Consider the following 15288-nt stretch of genomic DNA (forward strand, 5'->3'; position numbering starts at 1 on the left):
AAACTGCATACCGGTAGGATTAAAAGGATCTCCAAAAGGGGACACTAATGAGCGGCATACGTATCAGACGGAAACAGAGTGTAGTGTACGAGGCACCGATGCATTTTCTGCATCGAAGTTATGTCGTGACTCGGATGCGATCAGCTACGCATAAAGGTGGTGCTAAGAAGCTTAGCACTGGCTTCCGTTACGCGTGCTTACGGTGTGTGCTGGGGGCTCGAAGTCGAATCGAATAATCTCGCAATCTTCACAGTTAATTTTACGAATGAAAGCACGTCATAATTGGATCTAAGATGGCTCATTTCTTCGTGTGCCGTGTGACGAAATCTGTGTCTGTCCGGACGTGTGCAAGTGACGGTAGAATTGTGTGAGGAGGTTCTAGACAATTAGAAGCTTACAATGTGTGCTTTAATTTGAATTTATTTGAATAATCATTTGATATCTTATTAATTTCGAACAGAAACTGCACATAATTGATACTAAGGAATATTAAAAATATGTGAAATGAATTAAAAAAAAATCAATCTTAAGTTTTTCAGCATGTGAAAGATATACAAAAAATAGCCATAAATAACCTTTGTTTGATATTTTCAGTACAGCAGATAAAACGCCTCACAAATAAATGACCAGGTTGAGTGAAAAGGTTGCGTCACAAAGTCACAATGTTTCGTGGACTATCGCGACAAATCTGGCCAACTGGGTCGCACAACATGATAACGTTCGCTTTGCCCACGTTAACCAAATTCTTGGCTTGACTCCATCAAACCATCGATTCCTAAAACGCTCACTAAGTGAAAGAGACGATAATTAATCGTTCAAGCTTTTTGGGTTCGTGTTTTGTGAGGTCACGCGTTACGCGAGCTTGATCGGTTTTCGATTAAGTGTAAATTACGTCAAAGCAGATTTGTTGCGTCAGATTGTAGCGATACAGCGTTGGGCACGGCAAACACAGGGAACCTGATTTACGGTGGGTCTGGGATTTAGAGCACCAGTCAACGTGTCGCGCTAGACAGCGTCAATATCCTTCCGATCTTACCGTTGTTTGTGGTAAAACGGTGGTTTGTGATACAATTTGGCAAATTTAATCAACGTTTGGATAATGAATGTTTGTGTACAAAATCATCCAAACTTTGTATGTTTTGAAATTGCACCAAAAAAAGGTTACAACTTTAAACTGTCATTCAGTTCCGTTTTAATCTAGATAATACAAAAAGGTACATTTAGATGAAAATGTAATCAGCAAATAAGTTTTCATCACTTAGGAGTGGCTCGCCGAAAACATGTGTGAAAGGTAACACACCATTATAGTGCCGAAAATATGTTTCCACTACCGGATTTTGGGGTAGTGAGAGAATCAGATACGCTTAATGCAATTAAGCATGTTCGTGTCGATTTAATCAAACACACAAAACTATCCACTGGATGCAATTAGACAATGGTATGACCCGTTGGCTTGATGGTTGGTGTAAAAAAGCCCCCGTTGACTAATGGGCCGACCGGGATTGGGTTGCTACAAATTAGTGATTTGTTTCAATTTGTACACCCTACTCCCGCCGGGGTGTGCACACATTTTATAATGGTAACGAAACATATTTCCACCCGAAAGGCAATTAACATGTAGCAACCAGTAGACAGTACCCTAGTGCAAATGGGTTTTTGCCAATTCGATTTCAGATATAAAAATAAGGATCGTTTCTGCCGTTTTTTTTTTTGTATTTACATTCGAATCGAAACGCTGGGAAAGCTTTTACAAACCCAAAAGGGTAGAAACGGCATGTGAAGGGAATGCTTTGAAATGAGTTTTGTATGATGGCACAAATTTATTAAGCTTTTGCATCATCGTTGTGATGGAAATTTATGAGCATTCCCCTTCGGTTTGCTTATAGTTTTTGGGGGGGAGGGATGATAATAGCTGATGTAATTTACTACTTCCGGTTGGGAATTTTCCGTCCCGGATGGTCCCCGGATGTTGAAATACATCGGTGGTTTCAAACGGTTGGAATAGCATTTCCGTGAGCTATTTTATTATTTTCGTAATTTATTTTCCATCATTCAGCGTCACTCGCGCCGTGGAACTTTTTTCGATGATTGTTAACCGAACTTTAATTGTACTTGTGGATGAAACAAAACGGTGTTTGTAAACGGCACTAGTTTGCAGCATAAGCTTAACATTTCAAGCTATATTGAAGTGAAATTGTAATTTAAAACTTTAAACTTCAAGTCCCTTTTTTAGTAGGTTATGGTAGACAACTTTACATCAAAAGACCTTGAAGAGTAGCATGCACTTTAAGTAATGGCATATACTAGAATTATTTATTTTCATTATTTGGGCTCTTTAAATTTCTGGAGGTTTCTTGGGAAATTCGTCCGTGTATTGTCAAGATCGAGACAAGAACCTTTAAAAGTGTATGTTTTTTCCAAAGGAAGATCATGATCGCTAACTCCTTCTGGAAGGGCTGAAAGAATAGCGCTGTGAAAATAAACCACTCACTGAGGGCTGAGCCACCAAGACGAACGAGCGAGTTTTCGAGCTGTTCTTCCAATTTCTGGGGAAAAGTTAGATAATGCAACTAGAGAGAAAAAAAAAGAAACCCCCAAGTATCCAGGGTGCAGGTGAAACTAACCGAAAGGCGGCCGAAAGCACGATATGATCCGATGGAGTGAGAAAAGTAATTTTCATATTTCATATCTACGATAACTTAGCCAGACAGATAACCTCGCGTCTTGGACGTCTCTCTATCGGAAGGAACCGATGCGAACTAAGACACGTAGAGTGGGTGTGAGGTTCGAAAGCGTTCCTTCGTGGCCGGGAGACGGCAGCAAACGGGACTGTGCAAGAAGATAATCAACGTCTTATACCACTTCATCCGTTCCGTTTTCCATCGCGTTTCCCGTTGAATGAGCAAAGCTCACCTTTCGAATAAAAGCTCACAACGACAAAAGCGAAGAGGTGGATGAAATATTGAATTTTAAGAAATTCCTCACTTAGCAAGATGGAAGAAGCCTTACTCAATGTGGCCGACCCCGGGGGGGAAAAGTATAGCAGAAGGGCTATAGTTTTGTAACGAAATCTGTCGAAATGGTTGCGGTTGAACGGTACCGAAACTTTGTAATTTAGCATCTCATTCGATTTTTCACTACACAAAACGCTACTATCGCGCTACTTCGGCGTCATCATCATCATCATCGTCGTCAGAAGTTTGCAAAAGTGTTGTTTAGTTTTTGGTGTTATCGCTCGTCAACACAAAATGGAAAACAAAACACATACACACACACAAACATACACCTTTGTAAGTTTGGTTCGTGGAAAGCTTTCGGTAATTGGTTTTTTCTTTGAAAATGGATGGTAATTCTTTACCGACCATCGATTACTGTCGACGGCAAGAGCTAGAGTACCAGGGGCCCGATGACACGAAAAAGCACCTAGCGTAGTTGTTCTGGTTGAGTAGCTTTGGGTGCAAGATTGGCACCGGTCGGATGCACATGCCAAGCTGCTATGATGGGTAATGATGCACAATAAGGTCAACAGCCAAAAAAAAATATGCAGAGAAAAAAATGGCAACAAAAAAACATTGGAGAAGCAGACCAAACAAATCACCTAAATAATGTTTGGTGTTTTGGGGGGCACACACACAATTGGCACTAGTGTTGCAATATTGTCCCGTATACGAAGAAAAAAAAACTCCATTGCAGCTATTTTTCACATCAACCGTACCAACTAAAATATGCTCCGACACGTTCCGATTTCTTTCCACCGTATTTATGCGAAATGATTTATTGCCAGTAACGTAACGTTTATACGGGGCAAGCTTGCTTTTTTGTGTGAAGGGTTTCTTGTAGTGTAGATGTCTTCATTTTTTCCCGCATATTTCCCGTTTTTTAGAATGCATACCAATCTGTTATGTACAATTTTCCACTCGTAAAGAACTCTGGTGAAGTTATGCTTCGAACGTCCAATTTCCCGCAGTCGAAGCGTTTAAAAGCAATCGATTTGGACAGCCTTCCCTAAAGCTGTCATAATTGTGCTGATGATTGTAGAAAATTTCTCATCGCCAAAAATACCGAAAATTTTTGAAAGCATGTACCCGGAAACGGCAAGTAGTCTCACGGGAAAGTTTCGGTAGTTTTCGCAATTGCGAAGGAATCCGGCAAAAGCCCAGTACTTCATCATACAGACAGTTTGTTCAGTAGCTTTGTATACTATACGTCTATAAGCTTCAATTGATCATTCGTGCACTTGGAAAACCTCGTAATGGTAACCATCCATCTTATGTTGCTTACGTACGTATACACGAAACATGGATACATATAGTACGGAGCTTTGAATGAGTTCTGAGTTGTTGAGGTGAATGGTTTTGTCATTTGTTTTGTTGGCTGGCCAATTTTACATACCCGTCTTGATGTTTGCTTATCTTCTACATTCAGCAAAGTGGTATAAATAATTCACCATCCTCCAAATCAGCCCTTGCTAATGTGGCCGACGCAACGAAGGACGATAACGTGGGAGTAACATTTTCTTTTCTTTTTAACCTTTACCGGTGCGACCTCTATTGCAATTGGTTTGTGAAAATTTTACCAAAAACACAACCTTTGATGTTACCTTTTACAGATGTTTAGGAATGTATCTTTCAGGAAATATTCTACTGAAGCTAGGTACAAAGCATACAATAACAATAACATTCCAATTCACCAAAACTGTCCATCCATCAAAACAGGAGGTCCTTTCGTCAAGGTTTGATTACGTTCGCACAGAAAACCGGGCCATACACACAGATTCAATGTCTAGAGAGCATTCTCCAGAATTTTCTTAGAATTCAACCCAACAATTCGTCATGTTGCGTTAGTGCCGGAAAGCAATAGAAAACACAGCTTCCGGGAAATAGAATGAAAAGAGCGACCAAAAATAAAAAAAAAACACCAAAACTCCAACAGACTCCTCGTAACAACGTAAGCGCTAGAATAGTTTTGCACTAGATCAACTTCCCTATTTTTATTTTTTGTTGGTGGCCTAGCCGAATCGAGCTGCCACAATGCCACACTTGTATGTGCGTGCGCTTTTCGCTGGCACAAAACGCAATGTTCATAAATTTCACTCGCGATGAACCAAACTGACAGTAGCTGCATTTGCACGACCGCTGAAGCTGGCCACCGGAAACTGTGGGTAAGTAATACCGACGGGAAGGGCGGCAGTAAAAGCAGACAGTTCGCACACACTAGCCCCGTAGCTATTTGGTGCGCAATTTTTCTGATGCTTGGGAGATGTAGTGGAATAAGAATAGGAATAGGAAAGAAATAGAATTTCAATTGAAACTTAAAAGAATTGGAACATTGTTTGGAGAATGAAAAACACAAAAAAACCTTTAAGAAATGATCGTGAGGGGAAAGTTAAAAAAATACATAGAAAATGTTGCTAGTTGTGTGAGAAGGAGAGAATTAAATATAAAATAGAGAAACAAAAACGCAACAAGAAAATTGGAACAGGAAAAAGAAAGAAAAAAGAAATGGCATGAAAATGGACAAAACTGTTGCCTAGAACAAATTGTTCTAACGAGATTTTAATTGAATTTGGAAAGTTGGAATGCTTTTCCTTTGCAGTGGTTCTAATTTTTTCCTTTTGGTATGTCGTTCAACGAACAGTGAACACAGTGATCGGTTGCAAAGGAAGATAGATGGTAACATTTCTATCCCCTTTCCCTGTTTCATCTGGCTTTAGGACATGGTGGGAAGAAAAAGCTAAGAAATGAGATACAATTTTTACACCCTGTCGCTGCTACTGCTGCTGTGACTCTTGCTTTCCTTGTTTTTGTCCTGCTTTACCCAACCAGCGCAGCACGGACATGTCTTTTACCGTCTTGCCACGGGTCATTTTGCTGCATCGCATTCGTTATTCCGAGCTGGCACTAGCCAAAAAAAAAAAAACCCCAGTCACAGTAGCGAACTCATCATTAAAACTCACCCAACTTCCGGTGTCCGCCATTGGTGGCATTGAAGAGTACAGGAATGGACAGGTAAATTACTTAATTTCCGTTCATTAGACAGCCAACGACGGGGGGCTGAACTTTCACTGTCGAGTTCTTTGAAGTTCTAAAGAAAATTCGCCGTGTGGCATAAAAATAATGTAGAAGTGATTTTTTTTGTTTGCTTTTGCCTTGGAAGAGCTTCACATTCAAAAACTTAGTTCTTGGTCTTTTCCGCGTATAAGATGGAAATACGAAATTGCTGTCCCGTTCCGCAAAATGGTATCGTTTAAAGTTATTGGCTACTTAGCGTTTTTCTCGACGCGTATAGAGCGAGATCCCTTATCGAATGGTAACGTACCAGAAGGAACAGAAAAAGAAACAAGATTACATCACAAGTGCTTTTGTGACGAATTTAAACAACGATCGCTTGCGACCGATTATCGCTAGCATCGACACGCAAGTGCCATTGTGCATTACGCATACTCTTTAATATCCATTAGCAGCACGCACACACACCCTCAGTGTTATGGGTTTTAGGGCGCTTAAATCTGGCTCAGCCGAGAGTTTTACACGCACATGATGGTGAATGGAGTATTCATGGAAATTTGGTTAAGTACTCGCATAAAAAATGGGGGAAAATGTCATTTCGGATTCGCTAAATTGGAATGTGAATCGTGTGCGCTGTTTAATTCTGATGGTTGGTAACTCGAAAAAGAAACGAAAATAGGCACCATAATCGAGCTTAAATGTATAGAAATAAAGGGAAAAAATGTGCGTTACCATAAGCGCACACAGGGACAATATGAAGAGGAAAGGATGTGCCGAAAGGACATTTGACGCGTTTTGGCAACGAAACCGTTCACTTTGGAGCTTAAGTTTTGTATATTATCACGGATTCAAACGGTAAGCTAAACGCGTGATGTGTGCAAGATAATACCGAATTACAATTAAAGTACATGCCATTAGTCCGGAAGTACATTCGCGTGCAAAACCAGCCTGTCTGTTTTAATTCAAATATTTGAAATTTGCACCGAAATGGACGAACGCACAATTATCGTATCCATTTGGTGACAATTTTATTCCTATTTGAAGCAATGATTGTTACACAGTCGCTTGCGTTACAATGTGAATTTGGCACTCCAACAGGAGGATTTCTATCGTTCCCTTGATGGGAAGCTTCATTTGCGTGATTGCCGATGAACGCAATTTGATAATGAAAGATTGACCAACAAGGAATAAAACCATCAAGTCGAATTTCAAGCGACATAGTCCAAGGGACAAGAAACAGATGTGAAATAGAAGGACAGAAGGAGACAGGAGTACACAAACACAAAAACATACACAAAAAAAATAAACACACACACATCCATCCAATCCAAAAAGCCATGGAAACGTTGGAGCATGGTTGATTTGATAAAGAAAATTCGTTTTTCGCTTCTCGGTTGGACAAGCAACTATTGCATGTGGCTTGCGGCTTGTTAGTATCGGGAGATTGAATGTGTTTTTCTTTTTTTGCGTTACGTTATGTGTCTTGTCTTGTTTTCCACTAATTTTGCTTCTAGCACGGTCACAACTTTTTGCCGGCACTCCCCGGAGGGGGGTGAGGGACGCCACCGGAAAACATCGACGTCGAAAGACGATTCAATCGGAAATGGACCGGAGTGAGCTTTTTTTGTTTCCTTTCCAGTTTTTGTGCTACATTTCCCATGCACAACCGCAAGCAATAGAAACGTAATCCTCGGTGGAAGCAGCAAGGAGTACAGCGAATGCTAGGACAAAACGTTTCCAGGAATGCTTATTCGTTACCATGAACCAGGACCACCAGACCAGAGGTTTTGTTTCGTTTGTCCTTGGCATAAATATCGAATTAATTCCCGGATGAAACACATTTTTCTTTGCTTTTATTCGGGAGCAGCTTTTACCATCATTGCACAGTGAGCAATGTGATGGCATTTTCGTTTTAATGTTGAGTGGATTGATTTGTTTTGCTTTTCCTAAAAAAACACACACACACACAGACAAACGTTTCAACGAGCTACCCGATTCGTGACACATTCCATTCAACAAACCGGTAGCAAATGAAAGATCAGACAGCAAAACGGGATTTCCAAATATGATGGAATACACCGCTTGCGAAGGAATGTCATCTGTGCTTTTGGGTGGAATGTGTTTTCGTTAGGTAACTCGCGACGCAACTGAAACGGAGCATGACGATGTAACGAATGCCGACTCCCGCGTACACGGAACGTCAAAGCTGAAGCTCTCTCACACAAAGGTAAGATTCAATTTTCAGCAGCAGATAATTGAATTTTCAACTCGAACGCCCATATGTCGTTGTGGGTAAGATATGCAAAAAAAAAACGAGGATTTTTCCTTCTTTAGCATTAGATCCAACCGTTGCAAAGGAAACGCAAAAAGGAAATGCGCGATTTCTCAAGACCTTACAGCTGCGGGATCATGCATTTCTTCGGAGCCTTATTTCACCGATGCAGTCTGTCACCGGGTGCCTTTTAAATGTCACTCCATTCGCACTGGTGCCGGTGACGGCCAGAGATGCAATTTCCTCTTCCTAGCATTGCTGCCCATCCGCTCTCCGTTACACTTCGTTCGGGTCTTGCCTTTAGTACCGCGCTCTTGTCAAAGTGTAAAATCGAATGAAAAGTTAGTCACCTGAACTTGCTGCTGATTGACAGCATGTATGGTGTGGAACCTTTTGATTGAGCAACGGAATGTGCAAAATAAAATCCACTCCAATTCGATCATTCAAATTTGATGCAATGTTCGAGTCTCTGTGGTGACATTGGAAAAGCAAATAAACTTACCAAGGTACTGGCACTTTTCTTTTCCATCAAAATCATCACATTAAAGTACAAATAATGAAAAACAGTAGAAGAAAAAAGGAGGAGTAATGAGAAGAATGGAGAAATATTTGAATTTCGTTGCAGAAGTTCACTATTAGAAGTTTCTCATCACTAAGATCACTAAGATCAACGCACCATCACTAAGATTAGACTTCAACGACTCCAAGATAGAATTCTGATATTTTAAAGTAATTATCTTGAATGTGACATAAAGCAGAAGTATGTTGAAAAACAAATTCTACTCTAGCAAATGATTCTTCCAGTTATGTTGGAGAGAAAATTGCCTTAAAACATTCAATTAAGCATCGGTATTCTATACCAAGATCAGGTGTTTGAACAACTCCATACTGTAAGACAAGACAAGAAGCAGAAATTCATTATTTGTCCTGAGAACTCAATAGTAGCAGATTCTAAGGGAAACTAATCATTTTTGTAGTCTACAAGAGCTCAACGGAGCTCAACCAATTTGAGGTATAGGAATATCTTAAACAAAAACTTTAATACAAGTGAGCTTTTTAGCTTTGATAAATGCTCAGCGATTACTTCAATAGGAATGAGATTTATTTATTTATTTTATTTATTTATGATTAATTATTACGGCAGATAGCCGTATTGTGAAGCCTCAAAATGCTGAATTGTAATCACAAGGCATTTCCTCCTTTTACTTTGCAGGAATGAGATTTACTTATTAAAAATAATTCCTTCGGTTGGTTTTACTTCGGTTTTTGAACTTAATTTTAATCCATCGTTTTTTTATCTTTGAAGCAAAATGAAGCATTATCCAATGTGTGCAAGTGTATTGTAAATTTCGAAGCAAATTAAATAAAAGATTCACAATTGAATCGTATGCCACTCTCAGTAAAAACAGCCTTCCTTCGGTTAAAAGTAAACATATCAACAAAGCATAATGTAAACCTTCCTGGAATAGAACTGAGAACAATGTTACACATTATACCAAGGTTTGAAAAATCAACCATAAATGTACAGTTGTTTAGGGACCGAAAATAGTTTTCAACAACCAAAACAGTGCTCCAACGCCTTCGCAGTAAGTTGTTGTTCCGCAAAACAGTGATGATTTCTGTTGAAAATGTACACAAAAACAAAATGGGAAAATACCACGAACCGGATAGAATGGTTCTTGGTATACCCAATTACTGAACAGTGCCTACCCTGCCGGCGGCATCAGTGTCATCACACACATGCACACAATTAAAACAATGACAGCCGAGAACAAAGAATTTTCCACAATGCGTACGGGGAACGATTTCGGTAGCGTATAAAGCAAATAAAATTTAATTAATCCCACACTCCGGTGTTTGCTTCATATTTAATACTGGGTCGGAATGCTACCAGGTACCGGGGAGTGATCATCCTACTCATCACAACCTGTGTGGATTTTGGTTCAACGACGAGAGCTTTGGTATGTGTACGGAAAAGAATTAATACAAAATGAAAAAAAAGATTAAAGGATATCAACTAGCTAGCGTTAAGGCTAGCAAAACTGGATTAAGAAACGCCAACGGTTTATATAACTCATACAATAGTTTTCACAGTGATTGAGCAGCATAAATTGCGTTGACTTTTCGCGTTCCTTTTTTATGAAGCATCACCAAGGGACGAATATTTTATGCGACAATGAAGGTTAGTAATATGGAAAGCGTTTGTGCAGAAAAACCACCACCAACACCATTGAGGGCCTTATCGTTGTCCCAAGCAACCAAGCTTCAGGCTTGACCGGATCGGGTCCGATTTCGTGCTGTAGGTGTTACCGAGCGATAAGGCCGTAATGGGAGAAGTCGATTTACGCCAACTGTCAAGTCGATTAACATGCTTCCCACAATACCCACTGCAATAGCACCGTGAGCCATCTCTCGTGAGGTTATTGTTAAAGGAAAGCTGCGGTACGACGTGAACAGTGAACGTCGAGTTGCGTTTGCAGAGGGATAATATTGGAAGTTATTGTAAGTTTCGATCCGATTCCGTACCACTTTGATGGATGGATTAATGTTCGTCGTCTATAACGCGAATACTCGAGGCTAGAGGCTTTTGTGGCAAAGCGAACAGCAAGGAATCGATAAGTAAGGCAAGCAAGCTGAAACACCCCAATACCGCACAGAAATTTCCACAGGACACCATCACCATCAAAAGCAGTTACTATTAGCACCACCATCACCCTACAACGCCCGTGAGCTACCGGCTACCGGCAGCAAAGGAACTAGGGAACAACCTGCATAATCGGAAACGGTACGGCCAGCTCCTCATCCATCGTGCGCTCGTAGACCTGCTGCGGGAAGCTCGGTGGCATATCGTTCACGTCCTTAACATTGATCACAATGATCGTTTCGTTTTCGTTCAAACTATCGGAAGCGACCAGCGTCAGATGGTACTGGATGTGAAGGGATGGTACATGTTTTGGCGTAGTGCAGGAAAGAGAAAAGAACGGTGGATACACCATGTTGCAATTAGTTCACGGTTTGTTGCACGTTTCACAGCGCATGTTTTGCATACGGCGCGAGAGAAAGATGCGCCCGGGTTTCAACTTTGCGTGATCCGATTAAGTCGCCGAACGGCGATGAAACTGTAACGGTAAGTGCGAATAGAATATAGAGCATCGTACGATACCGCCGCGGGATCGATGTACCAGGAAAAACCTGCCGAGAATGAAGTAGCCTATCACTTACCGGTTGAAAACCGGCGGGCGGCATACATTATTCAACAAGTTGTAAGCCGATCTGCCCATCTGGTTCCAAAAACCACAGAAAACCGTGGCACACACTGTGGGCAACTGTGCCCGGCTGGAACAACAGTGGCGTAAGCGCGAACTCACCCAAAAGCGCGAGAGATGGTAATTTACGTTTCACAGGACACACCACACCTTCGGAACACTACCTTCTGGTTGGGAAAGATTTGCCGGAGCACCACAATGGTGAAATATTTACGATTACTTGCTGTTTGATTTGCGGTGGGAAAACTTCGACATTGGGCATCAGCGAACATCCTGCAATACAGCCCCGTAATATCTCGTCAACTATCGGCTGCGTCGGTACGCCCGGAAAGAAGGTTCATAAATTCTACCGAACTCCCCCGTTGTCCGGACACAACCTTGTTCCAACGCATAAATAGCTGCGAACCAGCGGGCTTTCATAGCACCGATTGAAAACTGGCAAAACCACCAGGATCGGTTGACCGTAGTTCGGTTCTGAGGCTGTTTTTCCACCGATGCTGCAAACAAAACCACAAACTGGTGTGCAGTACGGGTTCAGTTCCCCGGGAAGCGCGGGTCGCTCGGGGAATGCCATCAATGAGTTATGGAAAATAAATGAATTATCAATTTTATAGCCCATTTAGAAGCGACCGCAAAGGGCATCATCAGCGGGCAGGAGCAGTGATAGTTGCAAATACTTGCACCATGGGAAACGCAGGTGTTGTAAAGGCGGGATGGAAATTAGGTGATAAAATTTAATCAGTTGTAAATCTGATTTCGAAACATTAGCGAAACATATGGTGTGTGTGTGGGGGGGTTTTTGGGTTAGCCCGTAGTGATGGTGGGTAGATTAAACCCACCAAAAGGTAATCGCATTATGCGATGTTTTAAGATCTGCCTACAAACACTGCCGGTACATTAAATATTGCCACTGTGAACTTGTAAACGTACACCTGTAAAACATTAATTATCCTACGCCATCAATGGAGAATTCGAAGGATATACACTGAACATTAAGTTATACTTTTAACTACAAAATATAGAATATAATATTGTTTATCCATGTTGTTTGCTTCTTTGGTGATGTTTAAAGGATTCTGGGGCTCTGAAGATATCTGGGTCTCGAAAGTACAAACTTGTGAAATTTCTGAAAAATTTTAGGAATTTGGTAAATCTGTTAGCTTATCATGTTGTAATAAAGAATTAATTTAAATGTTTAAACAAGCACTTTAAAAACAACTTCTACAATACGGATAAAAAAAATAATTGAACACTCGTTACGGGCAGGGTGAATGAAATTTGCCAAATCAAGACGAACTTTATGCTGTTGTAGGTAAATGAGGACACAGTAGGAATGATGCAGGAAAACAAAACAAAAAACAAATGAGACTTTTGTACGAAATTGTATGTTCGACCTGCAGCACACGTTTCGGAAGGTTTCGATCGTCCTCCTCCGTAATCTGCGTACGGTACGTTGGCCGCTCGAAAACGGGCGGATTATCGTTGACGTCCTTTACGTGTATCACGACGGTGGTGTAGTTCTCCTTCAGGTTATCCGATGCTGCGAGACGAAGTTCATACTGGAGCGTGTGCGGAAAGCGTTCAAGTATAGGAAGAGATAGAACGGGATTAATGGTTGTGTCGGGTAATAAATGCTGCAGTCCGCTTTCGGTTTCGACGGGATTCCCAATCCGTCAACGATACGTCCTTCCAAGGGGTTATGCGACATAAATCCTTAGCGGATCAATATACCGTTTGGCTGGATATCGAAACATAACCTAAACTCGGGGGACGACATGTTCGGGATGGATTAGAAAAGCCATTGACCACCGCTGTGTTAAGCTATTATCTCGATGGGGAAGGAAGTTTAGCCAGCATGGGTTGGAACTTTCACCATCAATCTGTGTACAAAGATGCCATGTATTGGTACGAAAATAAATCGCAAAAGAGTGGAAGACATTTCTCTCATAAACAATATCCATATGCCAGTTACTTGCTTACAAGTGGGAAATGAAACAATCTGGAGCACGGTTAACTTTGTCCTCCCAAAAACGTCTCCACAGGATGTGGAAATACACCGTAGGAAAGTTATTTCATGTCAATTCATAGCAGGATTGCTTCCAATCGACTGCTTAACCCAACAATAATGGTGTCCGTACATCGCCCATCGTTTGGATTGGCTCAGTACATTTGTGTCACAATTAAAAAAAAAAGCTCCAATCTTATTTCCACATGCAGCAAAGGACATTTAGTTTTCAATCGCAATAACTCGATCGTTTTCATATGGCATAAATTTTCCCCACATCATTGTTGCGATTAATCACTGCTGCAGCACATCGCTATGCAAACGATGCGCAAAACGATCGAAATGGTAATGTCTGTTATTGAGTGTGGTACAATATATTTATACCATGAAGAATTAACCATTTCTTTCTCGTTCAAGGTTTTTTTTGTAGCTCCAGTTATTTGGCTTTCTACCATCACTTTTGTAGAAATTGTACTGGCGCGACGATATGTATGCGTGTACGCTTCCGTACCGGAAGGCACGTAAAAATAATAAATCTATCCATTTGATTTTTGCTGCGTCGTGTCGATTTTTTCCTCGTGTGTATTTTTATTCTTTCTTTCCTTCTTCGTTGCTGTCACCCCGTTGGGAAGAATAAGTGATGATATAAAAGTGCACACCGATCGAACAGTTGTGTGGTACAACGTTCGGCCCAGCCGATCGAACCGATAGGTGTGGATAACGTAAATCGATGCACATTGTACGAGCAATGGACATTACGGAACGTTTGTGTGGGTGTAGGGGTAGGTGAAAAATTGCACGAAAAAAGAAAGAAAGAACGAAACATGTGAAAACCAACAAACGCATAAACAAATAGAAACGCACTCATGGCACCACTTATGTGTACGTCGGTTTCATACAGCACCGTGTTTATCCATAAACTGTTGCAATAAAATTTCGAATAAAAATAATTCCATGTCAGGGAGTTTGTGTTTTCACCACACTCATATCGGCGTGTGTTTGTGTACCCGTTGTACATTTTCACCACGAACGATGGAGACGCCTGGTGGCTCGTACGCTAAGCGCGAAGCTGCGTTCTTTTTTTTTTGTTTCGCTAGACAGAGGAATGTGTGCATAAAACATGTGCCGCAGTTAGGAAAGTGTTGCAGTATCCCGTTTGTACTTACTCGTTTTCTCGTCTCGTAGTCTAGGGCGCCGGCTACGTAGATAGCGCCCGTCATGTTCTTGACGGCGAAGGCACCGCCTATGTTACCGCTCGTGATCTCATATCGAATACGCGACGCTGTTGGAGAAGGTTTTTTTTTGGGGAAAGAAAATGGAAAGAAGAACGTGTTAAACATCAGGTGAAAGCAAGGTAATAGTTTATGTTATCGGTTCGCAGGTTATGCAATGGAGACAACAGTTTAGAAGAACCCGGGAAAACTCCTTGTGATCGCTCAATATGTGTGACTCTCATATTTGTCAGGTTATCACGTGTTCATTCTTGTACGCTTATACTGACACATATAGTGAGACAGTGACACAAGTGTGAGAATTCCGATTTTTATTAATATTTTTTTACATGTTTGTCAAAATCAAACGAATCGTCCAGGAATGTTTTCACCAAGGATTTCTATAATGTTTGCTTTGTAACAAAATACTCTTGAGATATGTGAAGCTTTCTAAACACATTTCAAACAAGGTCCTTTTTAATACTGCCTATAAAGTACAATAAAAATGCTGATGTAAAATGACAAT

General features: G+C 40.9%; 1 protein-coding gene across 26 annotated transcripts in view; it reads right to left on the reverse strand.

Moving 5' to 3' along the window:
* The window catches only part of LOC125775022 (neural-cadherin), a 476608-nt gene that overhangs the window by 35730 nt on the left and 425590 nt on the right, over positions 1-15288 (reverse strand). For 22 of the 26 annotated variants that reach the window (XM_049445413.1, XM_049445410.1, XM_049445418.1 and 19 more), the window contains 2 exons: positions 14718-14833; positions 12941-13105 (listed from right to left, as the gene is read on the reverse strand). In XM_049445413.1, coding sequence (XP_049301370.1) covers positions 12941-13105; positions 14718-14833 — 281 coding nt within the window. Of the gene's footprint in view, positions 1-11048; positions 11208-12940; positions 13106-14717; positions 14834-15288 lie in introns of all 26 variants that reach the window. The other 4 variants (XM_049445426.1, XM_049445424.1, XM_049445425.1 and 1 more) reach the window with 1 other exon arrangement.

This window comes from Anopheles funestus, chromosome 2RL, assembly GCF_943734845.2.
Source record: "Anopheles funestus chromosome 2RL, idAnoFuneDA-416_04, whole genome shotgun sequence".
Classification (NCBI taxonomy): Eukaryota; Metazoa; Arthropoda; class Insecta; order Diptera; family Culicidae; genus Anopheles; species Anopheles funestus.